Below are 20,069 nucleotides of genomic sequence, written 5' to 3' on the forward strand. Positions count from 1 at the left end.
GACACAAGAGATGTAAAAATCTGTTCTAAGAATAGGGTCCTGCAGCTGCAGAGGCTTTCTGATGGGGGGCAGCAGGGTCAAATTAGCTCCACTTACCACTTTGAATGTCTCAAAAATGCTCAGCCTGACCTGCAACATGTGGAAGATTTAATACTTCAGTTGCGTTCATTTGGGGCATCAAGTGGAGAGGAACAACGCTCCTGACAAAGTGCTGTACCTATACGCCACTCATCTTTTCTGTGCTTTTTTTTTTTAAATTTTTTTACATTTACTGCCCAAAAAGAAAGAAATCATGATTTAATCAGAACTTGACCGATTAAGGTTAATCCTCACGGACATGGTTCTCGGATTTCATGCAAACAAGGCTTCATGCACACAGAGTCCATACCGCTCAGAATCTATGATGTGTCCACCTTCCTGTAGGCCATTTCCACACTGCACTTTTTCCATCATAAGCAATAATTTACAGGGTTATTCCCATCCTTGTTGTTGGGTATTTTTGATGGTGCTTGTAAGTACACACTTTTGTAAATTTACAATGTAAATTACTCTTTCCAATAGCGCTTGTAAGCGCTACTCTGAAGCTGGCCGGTATCGCTGGAGTGTAGTTAGCTCCTGATCTGCTAACCTTCTCTGCCATGATGCTCCTCCGATGCTGCATAGTCAAAATTGCCTTGTACGAGCCCTCTTCTCTAACAAGCCACAAACCTGTGTGCACAATATACAGAACAAGTGTCAGGATGGAATCATCACTGACAACAGACAGATCTTGAAAATGTCGAAAAGTTTAACTTGGCTGAATGTTCGGTTATACAATAAATAGTCTTTACAAGGGGAAGTCAAGTTATCACGTATCAACAGGATAAATAATAACTTATTGATCAATGAGGGTCCAAACGCTAAGATCTGCACAGATTGGAGAATTTTTAACCCCATCACAAAATGCCGCAGCAGATGGAACGTCCAAGAGAAGCTCCATTCCTTCTGTATGGGGCTGCCGGAAAAAGATTGGCAGCCACATAGTGAACAAATAGAAGTTGGAAAGGCGTTCTGCTTCTCCATTCTAAGGGCACAGTCAGACGGATATACAATCGGACCGAGCGCGGGTTGGCCGGTGGCTCTAACCGAAGCGTTACAGCTTCATGTATTTCTATGCAGCTACAGTGGCTTGCTAAAGTACTCACCCACTTGTCTTTTTACCTATTTTGTTACATTACAACTTGTGTTTAAACATTTTTGTAATCTGATTTGTGTGTGATGCATCAGCACTAGTGATGAGCGAGTATACTCGTTACTCGGGTTTCCCCCGAGCATGCTTAGGTGGTCTCCAAGTAATTGCGAGTGCTCGGAGATTTAGTTTTCGTCGCTGCAGCTGCATGATTTGCGGCTGCTAGACAAGCTGTATACAAGTGGGAATTCCCGAACAAACAGGCAACCCCCACATGTATTCAGGCTGTCTAGCAGTCGCAAATCATGCAGCTGTGGCGACGAAAACTAAATCTCCGAGCACGCCAAAATACTCGGAGATCACCCGAGCGTGCTGGGGGAACCCCGATAAACGGAGTATACTCGCTCAGTACTAAATAGTCTAAGTTCCTGAAGTGAGAAAAATATAGGCACAAATTTAAATTTCTGGAATCAAATAACTAAAAATTGGCATGTGCATATGTGTTTACCCTGTTTGCTATAAAGCCCCTAAAAAAATTCTGGTTAAAGCAGTTACTTTCATACATCACGTGCTTAGTGAAAGGAAGTCCACCTGTGTGCAATCCAAGTGTCACACGGTATGTCAGTATATACACACACCTTTTCTGAAAGGCCATGGCACCATAAAGCAAGAGGCACCACTAACCAAACACAATGAAGACCAAGGAGATCTCCTCAACAACTTTGTCCCTGACTTGAAGTACAAGTTAGGGTTGGGTTATAAAAAAAAAAAAAAATCCAATCTCTGATGATCCCCACGGATTACCATCAAATAAAATCATAATCAAATGGAAAGAACATTGTATCACAACAAACCTGCCAAGAGAGGGCTGCCCACGAGAAGTCCCAGCCCGGGCAAAGAGGGCATTAATCAGAGAGGCAGCACAGAGACCAAAAGGTAATCCTGAAAGAGCAGCAGAGTTCTCAAGCAGAGACTGGAGTATCTGTCCATACAGCCACAATAAGCCGCATACTCCATGGGAGGTGGCCTTCATGGAAGAGTGGGCAGAAAAAAAAAAAGCCTTTACTTACACACAAAAATTGAGAAGCTCATTTTGAGTTTGCCAAAAAACATGTGGGAGACTCCCAAAATGTATGGAGGAAGGTACAGAGGTCAGATGAGACCAAAATTGATGTTTTTGGCCACCAAGACAAACGCTATGACTGGTGCCAAACCAACACAGCTCATCACCCAAAGAACAACTTCCCCACATTGAAACGTGGTGGCAGCATCAGGCTGTGGGAATGTTTTTTCGGCAGCAGGGACAGTGAAAAACGGTCGAGTGGAAGAAGGATGGTGCGAAATACAGGGATTTTCTTGAGCAAAACCAGCTTCAGTCTGCCAGTGATTCAAGACTGGGAGTGAGGCTCACCTTCCACCAAGACAATGATCCAAATATACTGCTAAAGCGACACTCGAGTGTTTTAAGGGATATGTGTAATGTTTTGGAGTGGCCTATTAAAAGCCCAACTGGGAATCTGGCGACACTTGAAGATGGATGGTTTCCTCCGGCAAATAGCAAGCTTGAAGTAGCTGGAGCAATTTTCCCTTGAGGAATGGGCAAAAATACAAGTGGCAAGATGTGGAAAGCTCATAGAGATTTATCCAAAGCAACATGCAGCTGTAATTGCCGCAAAAGGAGGCTCCACAAAGTACTGACTTTAGGTGAGTGAATAGTTATGCGCCCTGGAGTTTTCAGTTATTTTGTAGTATTTTTTGTTTGTGAATCAAACAAAAAGAACACCAAAATGTTCACAGTTGTAGGCATGTTCTTTACATGAACTGATGTAAACTAGCTAAAAAAAATTAAAAAAAAGTGAAATTCCAGGTTGTGAGGTAGCAAAGCACCAAGGAGGGGGGTGTGGGTGTATGAATACTTTCGCAAGCCACTGTATGAATCTCAAGTCATGAGAGCCACCGGCCAGCAATTGCACTGCGTTCTGATTTATACGGCCGTCTGTGCCCCAACGGTAATAAATGTGCTCTGTTTTTCCAATCGATGCGGGTTCCTGCGTCTGATCGCCATCGATCAGCAAGAAATCATCTATCCTGTGAAAACATGTTTTGATCTAGATTAATACTGGGAAACCAATCAAATTACCTGGATTTCTATACAGTAAAAATTTTGGATAGGAAAAGGCACAAATCATGAAACGGGTACAGAACATTGGGGGGGGGAAAAAAAAAATTAACATTGTTTAAATTCCATTTTTATTTTCTCAATATAAAAATACTTATTTACAGGAAATAAATATATTTCAAACAGACAAATAAATTACACAGTGAACTACAGAATGAGCATGGGGACAAGGGAAAGAGAGCGTGGGAACAGGATCCTATTTACAGAAGAGAATGAAAAAAAAAAATGATATTTTTAGCGTGCAGACCCCCAAGGAGGTTTGGATTTTAAAAAACAGTGAATAGAATACGTATATACACAACACAACTCTCTCATCCCTCCCTGCCGCCACTCGCAGACCATGTGAAAATTAAAATACAAAACAAACAAAAAAAATATATAAAAAAAATTAATGGCATTTGGCAGCGGGGAAAAAAATAAATCCATGCAAGCCCTGGTCTTGCCTATGGATTTCTGAAATGTTCTCATTTATGTCTCATTGTGGAATGATTGAATGGGCTGAGGTTACGGAACTGCATGGACACTAAAAAAAATAAAAAAAAAAATTCTAGAAGGATTGATTGTTTCTGCTTCCAGAAGAACGATATAAAATAAGGAGCGTAGAACTATTGACAGATCCTCACATTCATTATCATGCGTCTAAAAACGAGTCATTTACACGAACACTCAGCAACCAGGCTGGGGCTGCATCACGATTACGTGATCCGATCAGTCATTTTACATGTGAGCCGCGTGGGGAAGAGGGGGTTAAATAGGCAAGGTTTGAGCGGGGGGGGGGACCTAAAAATAAAGCCAAACGCTGCCTCCAAGTAAAAATTGGATATGTTGGAGTCTTACTTTCTTCGGATGTCATACGCACGCACTCCTTTCCGGCTAAGCTATAGCTGTTCCTTCCACAAAGGTTTGGTGGTATGAGAAAGCGCTGTAAACGTTTAGTGTGAAAATGCTATAGAAAACAGTAGTGATCTTATTGCATTACATCGGGAAACCTGCTGTAAATCAAGACCGGCAACTAAGTGGTTAAACCATTGATCCCTGCACAGCAATGGACAGAAAGAGTAAACAGGTTGCCAAGTCTTCTGTCGAATATTGCGCTTCTGGCCAAAGTTTTCAGGAATAGGAGGAGACTGGATCCTCCGTGGCGGTCCGGATCCAACATCACCCAAGAGCGCATCAAATCTTACAAGAAAGATTCACAAAATACTGAAGTTTTACAAGTCATAGAACTGTGAGAAAAATGTGAGAAAAGTACAACAGGATGAAAAGAGAACCATGAAGGTCTTCTCATTGTTTCCATACATCTGCAGTGGAGACAACGGGTGGAAAGAGAAATTAAGTTTTGGCCACATCCTTCCCCCAATCTCCAGTCCCTGAGGTAGTACAACATAAAAAAGTAGGTAAAAAAAACAAAAAAACTAAAAAACAAAAACCAGTGCAAACTGTGCAGGTGGCAACTTGGGTCGTCAGACAGACGATTCCTCTGGATTGGAGTCCGGCAAGGTCTGCCTCTGCTTCAGTTTCCACCTTAGTTCTTCATTTAGGTCCCCAAGTGGTGGGCGCTCTTCGTTTATTCCCCCACCTAGTGTTAGTCGTATGTAGCCATTACTGCTGGAGCCCCGGACACTGGACAGCAGCATATGGTTAGGTGAATGAAGAGGTGGTGAAGGAAGTGGTTGACCAGGGATGCCATTGCCAGATGGAGAGGAGGAACCCGTGCTGTTCTGGCACAACGCGTGGCCTGGGACGATCTTTAGTGATCCATCAGAATAGTAATAGGAGGAAGGATCCCAGAGTTTCTCATCAGAGTCTGCACTGGGCAGGCACTTTGCAATTTTTGGTTGTGATGGTAACTGGATGGGATACACAAGCGTGTTCTCCAGAGTTTTGGAACCTTTCTCCATCTCATCTTGTAACCTTCTCCGCAGGTAGACTACCGCCAGAAAAAGGGCCAAGCAAACAGCCCCAAGAGCGATGACCATCATCCAGACCAAACCCAAACCATCCATAGGAGCAGAAGACTCCAGAGTCAGAGATGGGGAGGCCACCACATTTAACTGGTAATGTTTAGAAGCAAATTGTGCCCCCTGTTCAACCGAAATGCAACTGTAAGTCCCAGAATGGTGAACATTAACTCCGAGGATAACCAGAGCCTGGAGTGTGATGTCGTAAAGCACAGAGTCATTGTCGTCCTGCCTTAAATCCTGACCATTGAACTTCCATATGGGTTGGGCCAGGTTGGAGGTCAGCTCACAAGGGAGAACCACATTTGTCCCAATGGCCACAGTGAGATTTCTTGACGAAGGTTTGGCTGAAATAGAAAAATTGAAACAAATATGAGAAAATAGTTCTGCTTCCCCCAAGTATTACTAAATCTGATGGAAGAAAGAAACTTACATAATTTCATGTACTGAACTTCACACATGGATGTATCAAAGCTCTCAATGTCCTGGAGCAGAGCATCCCTGCAAAGAAGACAAAAATGTTAGTGCAAAGTTTACTGACATAGGTACAAACTTGGCTGGACAGCGGCGTGTGACACGTAATGCAACCAAAACATCTTGATATCGTACAACTACTTTAAGGATGTGATTTTATGGGGAAATGAGGTGGGGGAGGAGTAGTGTGTAACCGGAGCAGAAGTCAATATCAAGAGAGCTGTGTACGACCTGCAATCAGTGACAGAACATCCAACTTATAGTGTCAGAAATGTATCATATGTCACCACAGGTAATCATTGAACATGATGTCGCAATGCTATGATCTCAAGGGCACGACACAGAAATCGCCTTGTAGCACTTGGCGAATATTGCATATCCTCAGTGCATGTTATGGATATACCAACCCAACCGTCTGACCCTGCATATGACCGCTACTCACCCATTTTGTATATCAGACTCAACGCATCGGCTGGAGCTCAGATTCCAGGCACAGAAGGGATCCCGGGCAAGGATGCAATCAGCACAGGAGCGATATTTACTGCAGTCCGCCATGGGAAGCCGGATCAGCCCAGAGGGAGAGCCAGCGAAGAGAAAAGTCTGTAATAGAAAAGGAATCTATAGAGATAGGAGGACCATTTTACCCCCAGGATACAAGCACATGGGGACTATTTGTGGTTTCAAAAAGAAGTCGATTTTGTTGGATATTCCCTATACAAGGATGAAACGTGAGGCATAAAGTGACACGGTGCGGATTCAAAAACCAACAACCTCGGTCAATTTACTCTGAATTTTCGCTCTCATCCACAACATGCTATGATACGCAGCAGATGTTCCACTCCAAACACGCCCCGTTGGTACAGGCCCTTAGCGCCAGGTCAGCTTTGAGCTGTGCAGCCGTATCAAGTGAAACCCTGGCAACTTCATATTAGCCCAGGGGTGTCAAACTCATGGCCCGTGGGATGACTCCAGACCACCACATCATGGTCCGTGAGGTGAAAAGAACCAGCTCTCCGTATGAGGAAAGTGCAGAGCTGGGCCTTCTGAGTCCACCGCCTGTGAGTTTCTTTTAAAAAGAGCAGTGTGGTGGTTTAAACCAGAGCTCAAAAATCCAAGATGGCACCCAGCCCCTCTATTAAAATACTGGTGACGGCGCCAACACAGGGAGTGAGCGCCATCTTTGAAACCGAATGGATGCAGTTAGCCAGCACTTAAAAAGGAGCTGAAACAACCAGTACTTGGCGTAGGGAGCAACCATCTTGGAATCTGAGATCTGGGACAGCTCTCAGAGCGCTCTTGCTCACCGTTTTACCGCGCCGGCTAGTCTGAGAATTGCAGTACATGCTTGTACCATGTTGCACGGACATCTGCATGAGCCCTTACCACATTATAAGTGGCCTTTTGAAGGTAACCATAATGCTCTAGTAGCTCTCTGTGAAAAGGAGTTTGAGATCCCTGTATTAACCGTACATTTAGATGGAGACGCCATATTGACAGGGAGTAAAAATTCTAAACAAAAAGCCTAATGAACGCTTCAGTGACATTAATAACTGTAATCCTTACTTTCCGAGTAGACAGGACCAAGCTGTGGACTGGATATGGCTTGTCAAACATTTGGATTTCCTCAATTAAATGGACACTAGATCCCAAACGTACAGCTTTGTTCAGCCATCCATTTCCTGCAGCAAAATAAAGGATAATGAGCATCTCCGAGAACGATCGCAGAAGTTCCACCGATTGAGACGACATCACTAAAACGCTGACCTGTTCCGATGAAGAGCACGTCGTACAACTCCCCACTCAGCCCTGTGGTCCTGTGCACTGCAAGAGTTGTGAAATTCACTCCCTTCCTGACCAGCAGAGGGCGGCCTTGGACAGATTGAACGGGCTCGTCCATCAGGGGGTGCTTCTTGGCAAAGTTGAGCGTGTTATCGGGGAGGTCCATCGAGCTGTTCATTCCGTGATGCCGGTGGAAATTTGTGATACACTGGAACCAAAGAAGTTTCTTTTAGAAGAGAAAAACTGAAAAAGTAATAATAAAACACACTATACCAAATATTGATTTGCATGCCACGTTTTACAACTAGCGACATTTCCTTGTCTGCTGATCTCACCACTACGGTAGAAATTATTTCTCTTTCCACCTCCGTGACTTTTTTGTAAATGGCATCATGGATGCCCTAATTATTAACTACAACACCCAGGTACAAGGTGCCTGGAGGGATAAGGTAGTGCCGTTAATAATCAGGGGGAGGAATAGATTGTACTATGGCGTTCCCGGACTGTTTCGTGCTGAATTTTGATTTCACCAGAAATCGTCCTTTGTGCTTCAGCAATCCCTCTCCTGGCTTGGTCTCCAGGGATCGGCCCGCGCAGCCTCGGAGTGCAGTTCATGTGAGGTTAGCGGATTGCATTACACACTTAGTTTTGCTTTAACTGCTCTAAACTTACAGATCCGGGTCGCGGACTGGGCACCGTGTCAGAGTAGCGACCCCATTTCTGGGCTTGCTCGCGGTATTCCTTGTAAGGGCCATCAAAAACCTTCTGAATGTCCTGGATGGCGTACTGGCAAACCGCAGAAACCGAAACATCACCCCTGAAGAAAAAAAGGCAAAGTGTTAGATGCTTATATGTATGTAATAAACAGCTAGCTGCTTCAGCTATAGACTATTCATACAGCCCTACCAGGCACATGAAGAACCTGCATCTTGTCTTCCTACACAAGTAACTCGCCCATCAGGTGGCCACATCTGACCGATCAGCTAACTGATGTATACAGGGGTGTCCAGTACTCCCGATAGCAGATCATATTGGTCAGGCACATTGGTTTGAAACATGCTCAATCCTTTGTTCCAAAGGCAGTTCAGCTGCCGCAGGTCTTTCAACCAACAATTCCCCTCTACACACTTTAAACTTGCCCAGCATCAATATGTATTAAGTTTAAAAAGGGGTTGTCTTGCCTTGGGGGAAGACTGCAGACCAGTCAAGACTCTCTGGCACCAGGAGCGCTCACATCCTGCATACTTGCGGCCACATTCTGACTAGACTTGTCCGGATATGCTCAACACACTTGCATTGAAGGTGGAGGTGGCATGTCTAGTCGGCACATGACCGCATGCATGCAAATTGGATACTTGCAGTCACGCACCGGTCGCATGCTCCAGAAAATCTTCACAGTGCATGCGATGTGAGGATTCACAAGTTTGCAATCACTCTGAGGCCGGACAACTAACTTTTATTGATGGACAATAACTATACAGCCAATACCAACTACTTCCATATGTAAAAATGTGCCGACAAGTCTGGGTTGGCCTACACTGAACTGGGGCGTAATGGCTGCCAAAGGTCACAGTAGTCTCGCCACTGGTGGGCCATCCTCAGAAGAACGATATAACCTGGGCCATCAGGAGGGTTACACATGGCTTTACCAGGCCATAATATAACCCACCTATTAAAGGGTTAAGCCTGGTGGGAAAAGTTCTTCCGCCAAGCTTTCCCAGTATTTTTGATGTACAGGGATTGGTGGAGGTTTTTATCCTGTCAACAGCACGTTGCTGGGTGAAGTACAGCTTTTCCCTCAGCGACGTCCGTTGATAGGGCAATCTATTTAGTAAATACAGGTGGGCTGAGGGGGATAAGAAGAGGCAGCGATGAGGGAGATTTGTCATTCCCCATCGCTGCCAGAAGGAAGTGCTGCCACTCCCTCAATGTTTGCTTTGTCACGGGCCTGGGGCAAGTCGTTCAGGGAACTGAATGGACATCAGGTTTTTGGAAATGGTAAACGGGCTTGAGATTGGGCTAAGCTGCGGTTTGTTATAAGTTTAAAAGTTTGTATGTGAATCTTTTATCAAGGCCGTGGCCATATAATTTCCAACCAAGTCAACGCGTCTTGTGTTTTGATTGATTATTGCATGTTTGTGAAGCTAAGGGTCTTTTACAGGTAATGGCTGTGTAATGCCATAAAAAAAGGGAACATCGTGGAAGGGATGCAGGGTCAGCCTGCCTCAATAAGCAATGTCCAGACCTCAGGTGCAACAGGAAGAAAAACTCAATGAGGATTACAGCTCTCCAAAGTTATTCAGTACACTGAACCAACAGCCCCTCATGGAGTGAGGACCCCGGCTCTTCTCCAGCAATATGTATCAGCTCTCCTCACTCCCGCTGCATCTAGCACTAAACATGCACTAAAACTTCTCTCAGCCTGGACCTTGGCATCTATGGCACCTCAGGCTTACAGGAAAGTACCTCAGATCCCTCCCCACCACTGAGAACTAAACATCCATCGTCTGGCATTTGTCCTAAGCAGCTGCACAGATTTCACTGTAGTCCCACCAGCGACCACAGCAATGGCACTGGCTTGCCTCCTCGATCTCCAGCACCACCCAATCTCAGGGGCCGAGGGTTGCTTCCACTGGGCTTAGTAGTACTCTTGCAGGGGCTGCTACCCACCAGACTTCACAATATGCCTTACACTAAGTACGTGTGTGTGTACGTATGGGTGCGTGACACCTGTCTTTGCAGTATGCCACAGACAGGTTCTCTCTAAGGCCGGCATATGTGTGTGCAGCGTATACCTGCGTACCGATCCGCATGAGTCTTGCGTACATATATTTAACATTGTGTATGCAGGGACAAGCATTAGCATGTGGATGCGTACGCATGCGTCATTTCACGGTGTGCGGCGAACCCAACATGTTGCATTGTTTGAGGTGTCAATTTAGCGCAGACAAACGCATGTGGATGAGTGCGTCAAAACCACGCATTACTGTCTATGGGAACGCAAGGACATGCATATGCGTATTTCAGACTGCGCACGTCCAGGACACGCCCATTGAGACACGCCCTCCTGGAAATAACGAACGCATGCGCATAATCAACGCAAACGCAGGCAAAAACGCATGCAAACGCAGCTTTTTTGGCATCATGGGTAAGCTGATGCGGATAAAAAAAAAATGCAGCGTAACCATGCGTTTGAATGCGTTTTGGCATGAGTTTGCGCATGCAGATGATACGCTGCGCACAGAGATGCTAATGTGAACTTAGCCTAACTCAGCAATGGTAATGTAAAAAGACCGAGATGGTACAAGTTCTCCATAATGACCTGGAGGGACAAAAATAGACATCTAGATGTAGGTCACCAACTATTAGAATACAGGTATAATGATTTGTGTTGTAATAGTCTCGAATTGCACGTGGACCAGACAATGGGTGTGAGGAAATAATCTTAATTAACATTTTCTATGCTGCACAAAAACAGCAACCAGGTAAAGGGTAATCTAATATGGATTCTTGGGTTGTGATGAATTACCTAGCACAAAAATAGTGAAATGATCTTTACATCCCCATCTGCCTTCTCTTGATGCAAAAGTTTTGCGGTGCCCGCATATTCCACCGTTTGTTTGTTTTACGGTGCACCGGGAGCTTTTTTTTTTTTTTTTTTTTCTTATCACATAATACTAATAGCTCACCAGCGTGCCTGAAAGACGGCATAGAACTGCGTAGATCGCCAATGATCCGTCCGCAGGGTAAACACAGACTGTAAAAGGTTAAAGTGAAGCTGAAGCTCTGGAATGGAGCACACTAGCCGGGCCTTCAAGAAACTGGTCCACTTCCTTTGTAGCGTTCGAGCCCCTCCCAAGTCTCCCTGGAAGCGAATTACAATATGGCGTAAGAAACATCTTAATAAACAAGAGACCACAATGGGAAGAAGTCTTTAAAATGAATGATCCATATGGCGGAGAAATAGTACATCAGCTTCTGTATTACACAGCAGGAGGAGCACTTCAGGTCAATGCTAATGGATCTCCATTTCCATTCACCCCCATTATGGGGGAAGGGACGCGACAGCCGCTGCATTAGGAAATTGAATGGAAGGAGTCAATAATATAATTTTCATTCTAGGTGGTTTGTAATGACGTAATGGGGGATGGACGGAGCTGGTTATAGACACAAAGGACATAAATATCACAGAAGGATAAAAAGTAATGAACGGAATGTAATAAAGAAGTGACCGAGACAATCAAACAAAATGATCGGGCAGCAAATGTCACCAACCTTACAGACGCGGGCCACCCGGGACACCACCTGCTCACTATAGCAGTCATATTCCAGGGCTCGTTCAGTGAAGAAGAAGTAGATCTTGTCATCGTCGCCCATCTTATTATCCACGCTCTCCGGCATGTGAGCGGAGCCCACAAACTTGGCCTCTAGAAGGCGAACAGCGATATACTGTCAGATTAGGGAGTAAAAGTAATAGAAAGGTAACTAATGTCCATGCCGCCATTAATAGGCTGCTCCTTATGTAGCATATCTGCCACTTGTCATAAGTTACGTGGACATGCCAGAAACGCCCATGGCGCCCTATGTGATCACCTCCTCCGGCTCCCACAGGTGTTGTGCAGAAAATATTGCTTGTAAAATGAACTGGAAAGGGGTATAAATCCAAATTAATCATTTGCAGGTTTTTGTTTTTTTTTTTTTTTCAGGGGTGGGGGTTAAAGTCAATTTTCTGTTGCGTCTTTCTTTCAGCATCCGCTGACAGCACCAATTTATCAAACACATTTTGATGCATTTTGTGCAAATTCGAAGATGCTTAATTTTTTTAGAATTAAAAAAAATTAAAAAAAAAAAGTATTAGCAAGCCTTTCAATGGTCTTTTAATTAAATATCGCAAAGAAAAAGGAAAAAAAAAAAAAAAAAAAAAACACAAAAACACACCTCTTGGATTTTGTACTCTGCTGAAGAGCAATTGCGCAAAAATGTTGAGGTTTCGAAAAGCTGCAAAGTATAAATCAGCCACCATAAAAAAAAATGATAACTTAGAAAAGGTAAAAGCGTAATGAAGCAGTTGCATTAAAATTGGCTACTAGAACCATTTCTATAAAAAATAAGAAAAGAAAAAATAAAAAAAATAAGAGCAAATCCAATGATGATAACGTGGCCCCGGAGTCTTACTCACCGTTCAGCCACGTGGCCAGGTATTCTGTCTTTATACTGTTATGCTGCCCCATGCTCCGCTGAATCACCGGCTCTGTACCCAGGAAGTTGAATAATGTAGCAGAGTACAAAATCCCATCTAAAATATAGAAATAATGGATATAGATAGATAGATAATATATATATATATATATATATATATATATATATATATTACACATATACATATAATCCTGCCTTACTAGTCATCCCCCCACATCTGGAAAGAAATTTAGGATCTCTTTACTCACCGACGACAAGCCCCGTGTGGCCTGTGGATGGATCATACGGACATTTTCCCCTTCCATCCTCCAAGTTGACACTATCCAGGGTGAACGTTGACAGCTCCTGGGCAGGAGGAAAGCACGGCTTGTCAGGAGGCAGCCTGGCATTGAGCACACTTATTCTCTAGATGGAACGCATCTCTGGCAGCGACACTTATTAAACAATACTGCAAGGATATTGGCTGCCGGCCCTGTGCGCTGGTTTCATGACTGTATTCAAGTAGGGGTTTTTCCAGGAAAGTTATACCACTACACAGTGAACTCTCCTCAGTCAGTGTTAGAATCCAAACAATTGGTTTTTCAGCTAAGGAGGTAACAGATCTGAAGAAGACTGCACCGTATCGCAGCCCCTCTCCGATGTACATCCCACTTCAGTATTCATACCCATCATGATCATCCCCATTACCAATATTTCTATCCATGTAGATACATCAAGCAAAAGACCTGAATGTGGATATTGTCCGATAACCACGGCGCACTTTTTTTTTTTTTCCTTAGTACATATATAATAATAATAATAATTTTTATTTATATAGCGCCAACATATTCCGCAGCGCTTTACAAATTATAGAGGGGACTTGTACAGACAATAGACATTACAGCATAACAGAAATACAGTTCAAAACAGATACCAGGAGGAATGAGGGCCCTGCTGCTCGCAAGCTTACAAACTATGGGGAAAAGGGGAGACACGAGAGGTGGATGGTAACAATTGCTTTAGTTATTCGGACCAGCCATAGTGTAAGGCTCAGGTGTTCATGTAAAGCTGCATGAACCAGTTAACTGCCTAAGTATGTAGCAGTACAGACACAGAGGGCTATTAACTGCATAAAGTGAATGAGAACATAATGCGAGGAACCTGATTTTTTTTTTTTATATAAATAGGCCACACAGGGATCGTTAGGTTAATGCATTGAGGCGGTAGGCCAGTCTGAACAAATGAGTTTTTAGGGCACGCTTAAAACTGTGGGGATTGGGGATTAATCGTATTAACCTAGGTAGTGCATTCCAAAGAATCGGCGCAGCACGTGTAAAGTCTTGGAGACGGGAGTGGGAGGTTCTGATTATTGAGGATGCTAACCTGAGGTCATTAGCGGAGCGGAGGTCACGGGTAGGGTGGTAGACTGAGACCAGAGAGGAGATGTAGGGTGGTGCTGAGCCATGGAGTGCTTTGTGGATGAGGGTAGTAGTAGTTTTGTACTGGATTCTGGAGTGGATGGGTAGCCAGTGTAATGACTGGCACAGGGTAGAGGCATCGGTGTAACGGTTGGTGAGGAATATGATCCTGGCAGCAGCATTCAGGACAGATTGGAGCGGGGAAAGTTTGGTAAGAGGGAGGCCGATTAGTAGAGAGTTACAATAGTCCAGACGAGAATGAATAAGTGAAACAGTAAGAGTTTTTGCAGAGTCGAAAGTAAGAAAAGGGCGAATTCTAGAAATGTTTTTGAGATGCAGGTAAGAAGAGCGAGCCAGTGATCGGATGTGGGGGGTGAATGAAAGCTCGGAATCAAGGATGACCCCAAGGCAGCGGGCATGTTGCTTTGGAGTAATGGTGGAACCGCACACAGAGATGACAATGTCAGGCAAAGGTAGGTTAGTAGAGGGAGAGAACACGAGGAGTTCAGTTTTTGACAGGTTTAATTTCAGATAGAGGGAGGACATGATGTTAGAGACAGCGGTAAGACAATCCCTGGTGTTTTCTAAAAAGGTCGGCGTGACAACAGGAGAAGAGGTGTATAATTGGGTGTCGTCAGCATAGAGATGGTACTGGAAACCAAATCTACTGATTGTTTGTCCAATAGGGGCAGTATACAACGAGAAGAGGAGGGGGCCTAGGACTGATCCTTGAGGAACCCCAACAGTAAGGGGAAGGTGAGAGGAGGAGGAACCAGCAAAACATACAGTGAAGGATCGGTCAGAGAGATAGGAGGAGAACCAGGAGAGAACGGTGTCCTTGAGGCCAATGGAGCGGAGCATAGTGAGGAGGAGCTGATGGTCCACAGTATCGAATGCTGCAGAGAGATCCAAGAGAATTAGCATGGAGTAGTGACCATTAGATTTAGCTGTTAGTAGGTCATTAGAGACTTTAGTGAGGGCAGTTTCAGTAGAGTGTAAAGAGCGGAAGCCAGATTGAAGAAGGTCGAGAAGAGAGTTATCTGAGAGATAGCGGGTAAGACGGGAGTGGACCAGGCGTTCGAGGAGTTTAGAGATGAAGGGAAGATTAGAGACAGGTCTATAATTAGCGGCACAGTTTTGATCGAGGGATGGTTTTTTAAGTAATGGATGTATGATGGCATGCTTAAATGAGGAGGGAAAAATACCGGAAGTGAGGGAAAGGTTGAATATTTTTGTTAGGTGAGAGGTGACAGCTGGGGAAAGGGACTGGAGGAGATGTGACGGAATGGGGTCACTGGTGCAAGTGGTCGGGCGAGAAGATGCAAGGAGCCTGCTTACTTCTTCTTCTGTAACTGCTTCAAAGTCAGAGAGTGAACTAGATGCAGTGGGGGAGGGAGGACAGTGCATGGTATGAAGAGATTGGGAGATGATTTCCTGTCGAATGTGGTCAATTTTTTCTTTGAAGTAATTGGCCAGATCGTCAGCACGGAGATCCGTGGTTGGGGCCTGCTCTCTTGGGTTGAGTAGGGACTGGAACGTGTCAAAGAGACGTTTAGGGTTATTGGACAGGGAGGTGATGAGGGTGTTGAAATAGGTTTGTTTGGAGAGGTGAAGGGCAGAATTGTATGTCTTTAGCATGAACTTATAATGGATGAAATCTTCGGGTAGATTAGATTTTCTCCACAGACGTTCTGCGCACCTGGAGCACCGCTGCAGGAAACGTGTTTGCAGCGTGTGCCACGGTTGTTGCCATCTGTGCCGAGTTGTTTTATGTATAGGAGGAGCAGCTTCATCCAGAGCACTTTGCAGGGTTTCATTGTAATGCTTCAGAGCAGAATCAGGACATGAGATGGAGAAGATTGGGGCCAATGAGGACTGCAAGTTCTTCATAAGTTTCTGGGTGTTAATGGCCTGTATGTTTCTATAAGTGTGGAAAGTGGGGGTGACCTGAGCGGGATGGCAGTTCTTGATAGAGAATGAAAGAAGGCTGTGGTCAAAGAGTGGGGAGTTTGTGAAATCATCCACTGAGCAAAGCCGGGAGAAGACCAAGTCAAGGGAGTTTCCATCTTCATGTGTTGGAGAGTTAGTATGCTGCGAGAGGCGGAAAGAGGAGGATAGAGATAAAAGGTGAGAAGCAGATGGGGAGAGGGGAGAGGCAATGGGGATGTTGAAATCACCCATGATAAGGTTGGGGGTGTCACAGGAGAGAAAGTGTGGAAGCCAGGTGGCAAAGTGATCCAGGAACTGATGAGAGGGGCCGGGAGGACGATACACCACCGCCACTCACATGGAGAAGGGGACGTAGAGTCTGACCACATGGACCTCAAAGGAAGGGAAGACAAGTGAGGGTACTTGGGGGATAACTTGGAAAGTACATTTGGGTGAAAGGAGCAGACCAACGCCTCCACCTGCTCAGTTGTCCGAAATATATATATATATATATATATATATATATATATATATATATATATATTCCATAGTGGATCCAAAATCACCTTAAGTTTATAATAAAAACAAATTAATGTGATTATGCACCTTGAAATAATCCAAGGATGCAAAATTTGCTGCAATTTCCTGTTTTTTTTTCTAAATCACAATTGCTAACTTTGCTGTGTAGACTGGGACAGAATCAGCAGAGGATAGGTTTAGTGAAATAAGTATTACACAGCTAAGGTTTAAATAAGGAAGAATATTACAGAGTGGTCTTACAACTTAGATAGTCAATGACAGCAGGTTCAATGGGGAGAGGGGAGCAAGCCGCTGCCAAAATCTTCTGTTGGCTTATTTCCCAGTGATACAAAGGGATCAGGCATGCTGAAATCCAACCTGCCCAACTCTTTTTTTTTTCCTTAAACATCTGTCACTAAGTAGAGTTGGGGTCTCCTTTACACACTCGAGATGGTCAGCCGATCTCCCCAAAAAATGAGTTTTGGCTAACATACACAATGTGTATGTGCCTAGGGGAGAGAATACAGCATCACTTCTTAGAGATCATGATAATCCAGGACATTGCTTTCTACAGACATAACACTTACTATATAAGCACACTTGGGCTGGAAGGCATAGGTCCCACAGGTAAGAAGATGGGTTTCATTATACTTCTGAAGGATACGGATGTAATTGAAACACTCCGTCTGCAAGGAATAATGTTAAACGATAAAGATGTTGTCCATTACTTTTTAGGATAGGTCATCAATGACTGATCGGTAGGGGTGCGACACCCGGAATCCCCGCCGATCACCTGTTCTAGGTGCCGGAAGTGCCCAGTTATTGAGCTGGGCCATTTGCCAATAATGGTTGCGGCGGTACTGCTCATCCACCCCCTATTGATTTGAATGAGGGGCAGATGTGCAGTACCCGGCTGTGCCACTATAAGTGGACGGAGCAGCTCCATAACTGAGCACTTTTGGCAGCCAATGGCACCTAGAACAGATGATCGGCGTAGGTGGTAGGGGTGCAACCCCCAAACAATCAGACATTGAAGACCTATTCTAAGGATAAGCCAACAATGTTAAAAGTAGTGGACAACTTCTTTAAGAGAGAGAAAGTGTTCACTATAAGAAAAAATAAATAAAAGTAATCTCCTATTTTTGCTTTACCTGATTGCTCTTTCCCTTGTTGACACACTCCAGCTTCCTTTCCCCAGGGGCTTCCCATATAATCTAACAGGGGACAGACGCACATTATGTAACTTACACTTCACATATGAATATATAGATTGCAATAGTAAAATTTGTACAAATAGTTAACCTACCGGTGGTCTCAGCTCCTTTCCAATGTTGTCAATGTCCAAGGAAAATACGATTTCCCGCGCACCTACAAAGAGCGCCCCCCGACTTTCATCCAGCGTCAGAGTTAGATAGTGGGAGATGCCACCACGCCAGGACTGGCGGTTTTCAGAGAAACCTAAAGACATGTAGATAAGGGCGGTTAATGACACTACTAGATGATCAGATCTTCCATCCAAGCTTCTCCCAACCATGGCGTCTACCGGTCACACGGGGGTAGAAGAGGTATAATTACACCATGACATCACCTCCCTAAGGAACATGATCTGCACAAAAACAGGTGACATCATCCCGAGCCAGGAGGATCGCACCGTGTCATCGGCTTTCCTTTGTCTGCTGGCACTCTTTAGGAAAATTTGACGGAGGGGGCGGCACGCAGTAGTAACACAGTCTCACCTGAATACCGCACCGTTTTGCGTGGCATCTGATTCCATGCTTTGACTTCGATGCTTATTAAAAGGGCCAAAATACACAACCACCGTGGAATCATCACCTCGTCCGGTCCTCCGACTTACAGTCTGGGAGTCTACAAAAGAGGGAGCGGGCGTTAAAAGGACACATGGGTGACATTATTCACTTTTCATAACAATGTGTATAGAGTTCAGCCAAGGTTCAGCCATATTAGGAGGTACAGCTCCATACGATCTATACATTTGTCTAAATCCTTCTTCCACCCCCTCCGTAATTCTAGAAAATCCACCTCAATCTATTTTCCAGACCGCTGTATCATTACAGAAAGAAAGCCCCTCAGATTCTCATACTCTTGCACTGGGTGAATACTTTACTGATGGACACAACACATCACTGTAGGGTCCCATATTAAAATGGCTGTGGGACCCCGCTTTGTCACGAGCAACAGCAAGAGAAGACAGGAAGTCCAAATTCCGATTAGGTAATTGACTAAAAATTCCCGCTAGTCTCCATTACCCGTCGGCAATAGCCCCTCACCACTAATAACCCTCACCGAGTGCCTCCTTCAATTGTCTCTGTTCCACTGATTCTGGAATATTTTTCATTTTTCTTCTGTGCCCCTCTGTTCCAAAATTATGCCTCCCAGAAATATAGAACTAGAAATATAGCCAACTGGACGTATACCACAGAACGCCTGCGGGCAATTGTATTTTCTCCTCTGATGCTGGCCAATCAGAACATTGGCCATGCCCACATACATTGTAGTATACGCCCAGTTGGTTAAAGGGAACTTTTTAGATCTATATTTCCAAGGGGCATAACATCGGAACAGAGGGGCACAGAAGAAAAAGAAAGCCAGTTTCAGAATCAGTGGAGTGGTGACAATTGAAGGAAGCACTCACTTTAAAAAAATAGAATAAATCTATTGAAAGACTGTTCCATTGGGTTAATTTGCAAGTTAATAGCGTTCTAAACCTGCTTGGTGCTGGCACTTAGACCCCTGATGCCGGGTGGAAAAATCAACTTTTATGCCTCCTGATAGCATTTGGGTTTCAGTCACGGGGGTGACAGACACTGACTTATCAGTCCCTAAAGATGAGCTGCTCTCAGAGCCGGGGAGAGATTACAGCCGCACTCTCTATACACCGAGCGGTGACTGAACTCCAATGACAGAAACCGGAACACTACCAGGAGGAATAGTTACCGTAATTTCCTCCTGGCAGAGGGGCTCTCAGTGCTGGGCAGGTTCAGAACACTTAACCTGCAGATTAACCCCATATCCGCAAAATAGGGCTTTTTTTTTCTCTTCATGTGACAGGCTCCCGTTAAGTCCATTGCATAATCCAAAATCACTATTCCCAAACCAGTACAAAATGGTCGCCCAGGGTTACACCACAAGGGCCTATATCTTCTAGTAGCGCCGCCACTCCTGGTTCTAGTGAATATTACCCTTCAAAATGTAAAGTAAATGAGGTACAGAATCAATGACCGGCGTGCCAACATTTGGATGCCTCGACACTAAGGGTTCACCTCAGCCTTTTAAGAAGCAACGATCGAATATACAGGATTTGGCAGAAAGCTCTTCCTTCCGACCTCATTATACAGATGGCTGCTCGGCTCAGCCAATCCTACACGTGTTATCATTCGGGAGAGGGAAGTGATCCCGATTCACCTTCCCCCTTTTGTCAGGTGAGGGTCAGGTCACCTCCAATA

General features: G+C 44.6%; 1 protein-coding gene across 1 annotated transcript in view; it reads right to left on the reverse strand.

Moving 5' to 3' along the window:
• Positions 1-3,376: 3,376 nt before the first annotated feature.
• Positions 3,377-20,069, reverse strand: part of SEMA4C (semaphorin 4C) — a 32,297-nt gene continuing 15,604 nt past the window's right edge. Inside the window, exons 2-15 of the mRNA XM_069766635.1 lie at positions 18,342-18,471; positions 17,912-18,063; positions 17,757-17,819; positions 17,193-17,291; positions 13,009-13,105; positions 12,741-12,857; positions 11,837-11,988; positions 11,251-11,426; positions 8,234-8,378; positions 7,547-7,769; positions 7,346-7,461; positions 6,225-6,382; positions 5,742-5,809; positions 3,377-5,655 (exon numbers count right to left, since the gene is read on the reverse strand). Coding sequence (XP_069622736.1) covers positions 4,811-5,655; positions 5,742-5,809; positions 6,225-6,382; positions 7,346-7,461; positions 7,547-7,769; positions 8,234-8,378; positions 11,251-11,426; positions 11,837-11,988; positions 12,741-12,857; positions 13,009-13,105; positions 17,193-17,291; positions 17,757-17,819; positions 17,912-18,063; positions 18,342-18,435 — 2,505 coding nt within the window. The 5' untranslated portion in view covers positions 18,436-18,471 and the 3' untranslated portion in view covers positions 3,377-4,810. The remainder of the gene's footprint in view (positions 5,656-5,741; positions 5,810-6,224; positions 6,383-7,345; positions 7,462-7,546; positions 7,770-8,233; positions 8,379-11,250; positions 11,427-11,836; positions 11,989-12,740; positions 12,858-13,008; positions 13,106-17,192; positions 17,292-17,756; positions 17,820-17,911; positions 18,064-18,341; positions 18,472-20,069) is intronic.

This window comes from Ranitomeya imitator, chromosome 4 (genome assembly GCF_032444005.1).
Source record: "Ranitomeya imitator isolate aRanImi1 chromosome 4, aRanImi1.pri, whole genome shotgun sequence".
Taxonomy (NCBI): Eukaryota; Metazoa; Chordata; class Amphibia; order Anura; family Dendrobatidae; genus Ranitomeya; species Ranitomeya imitator.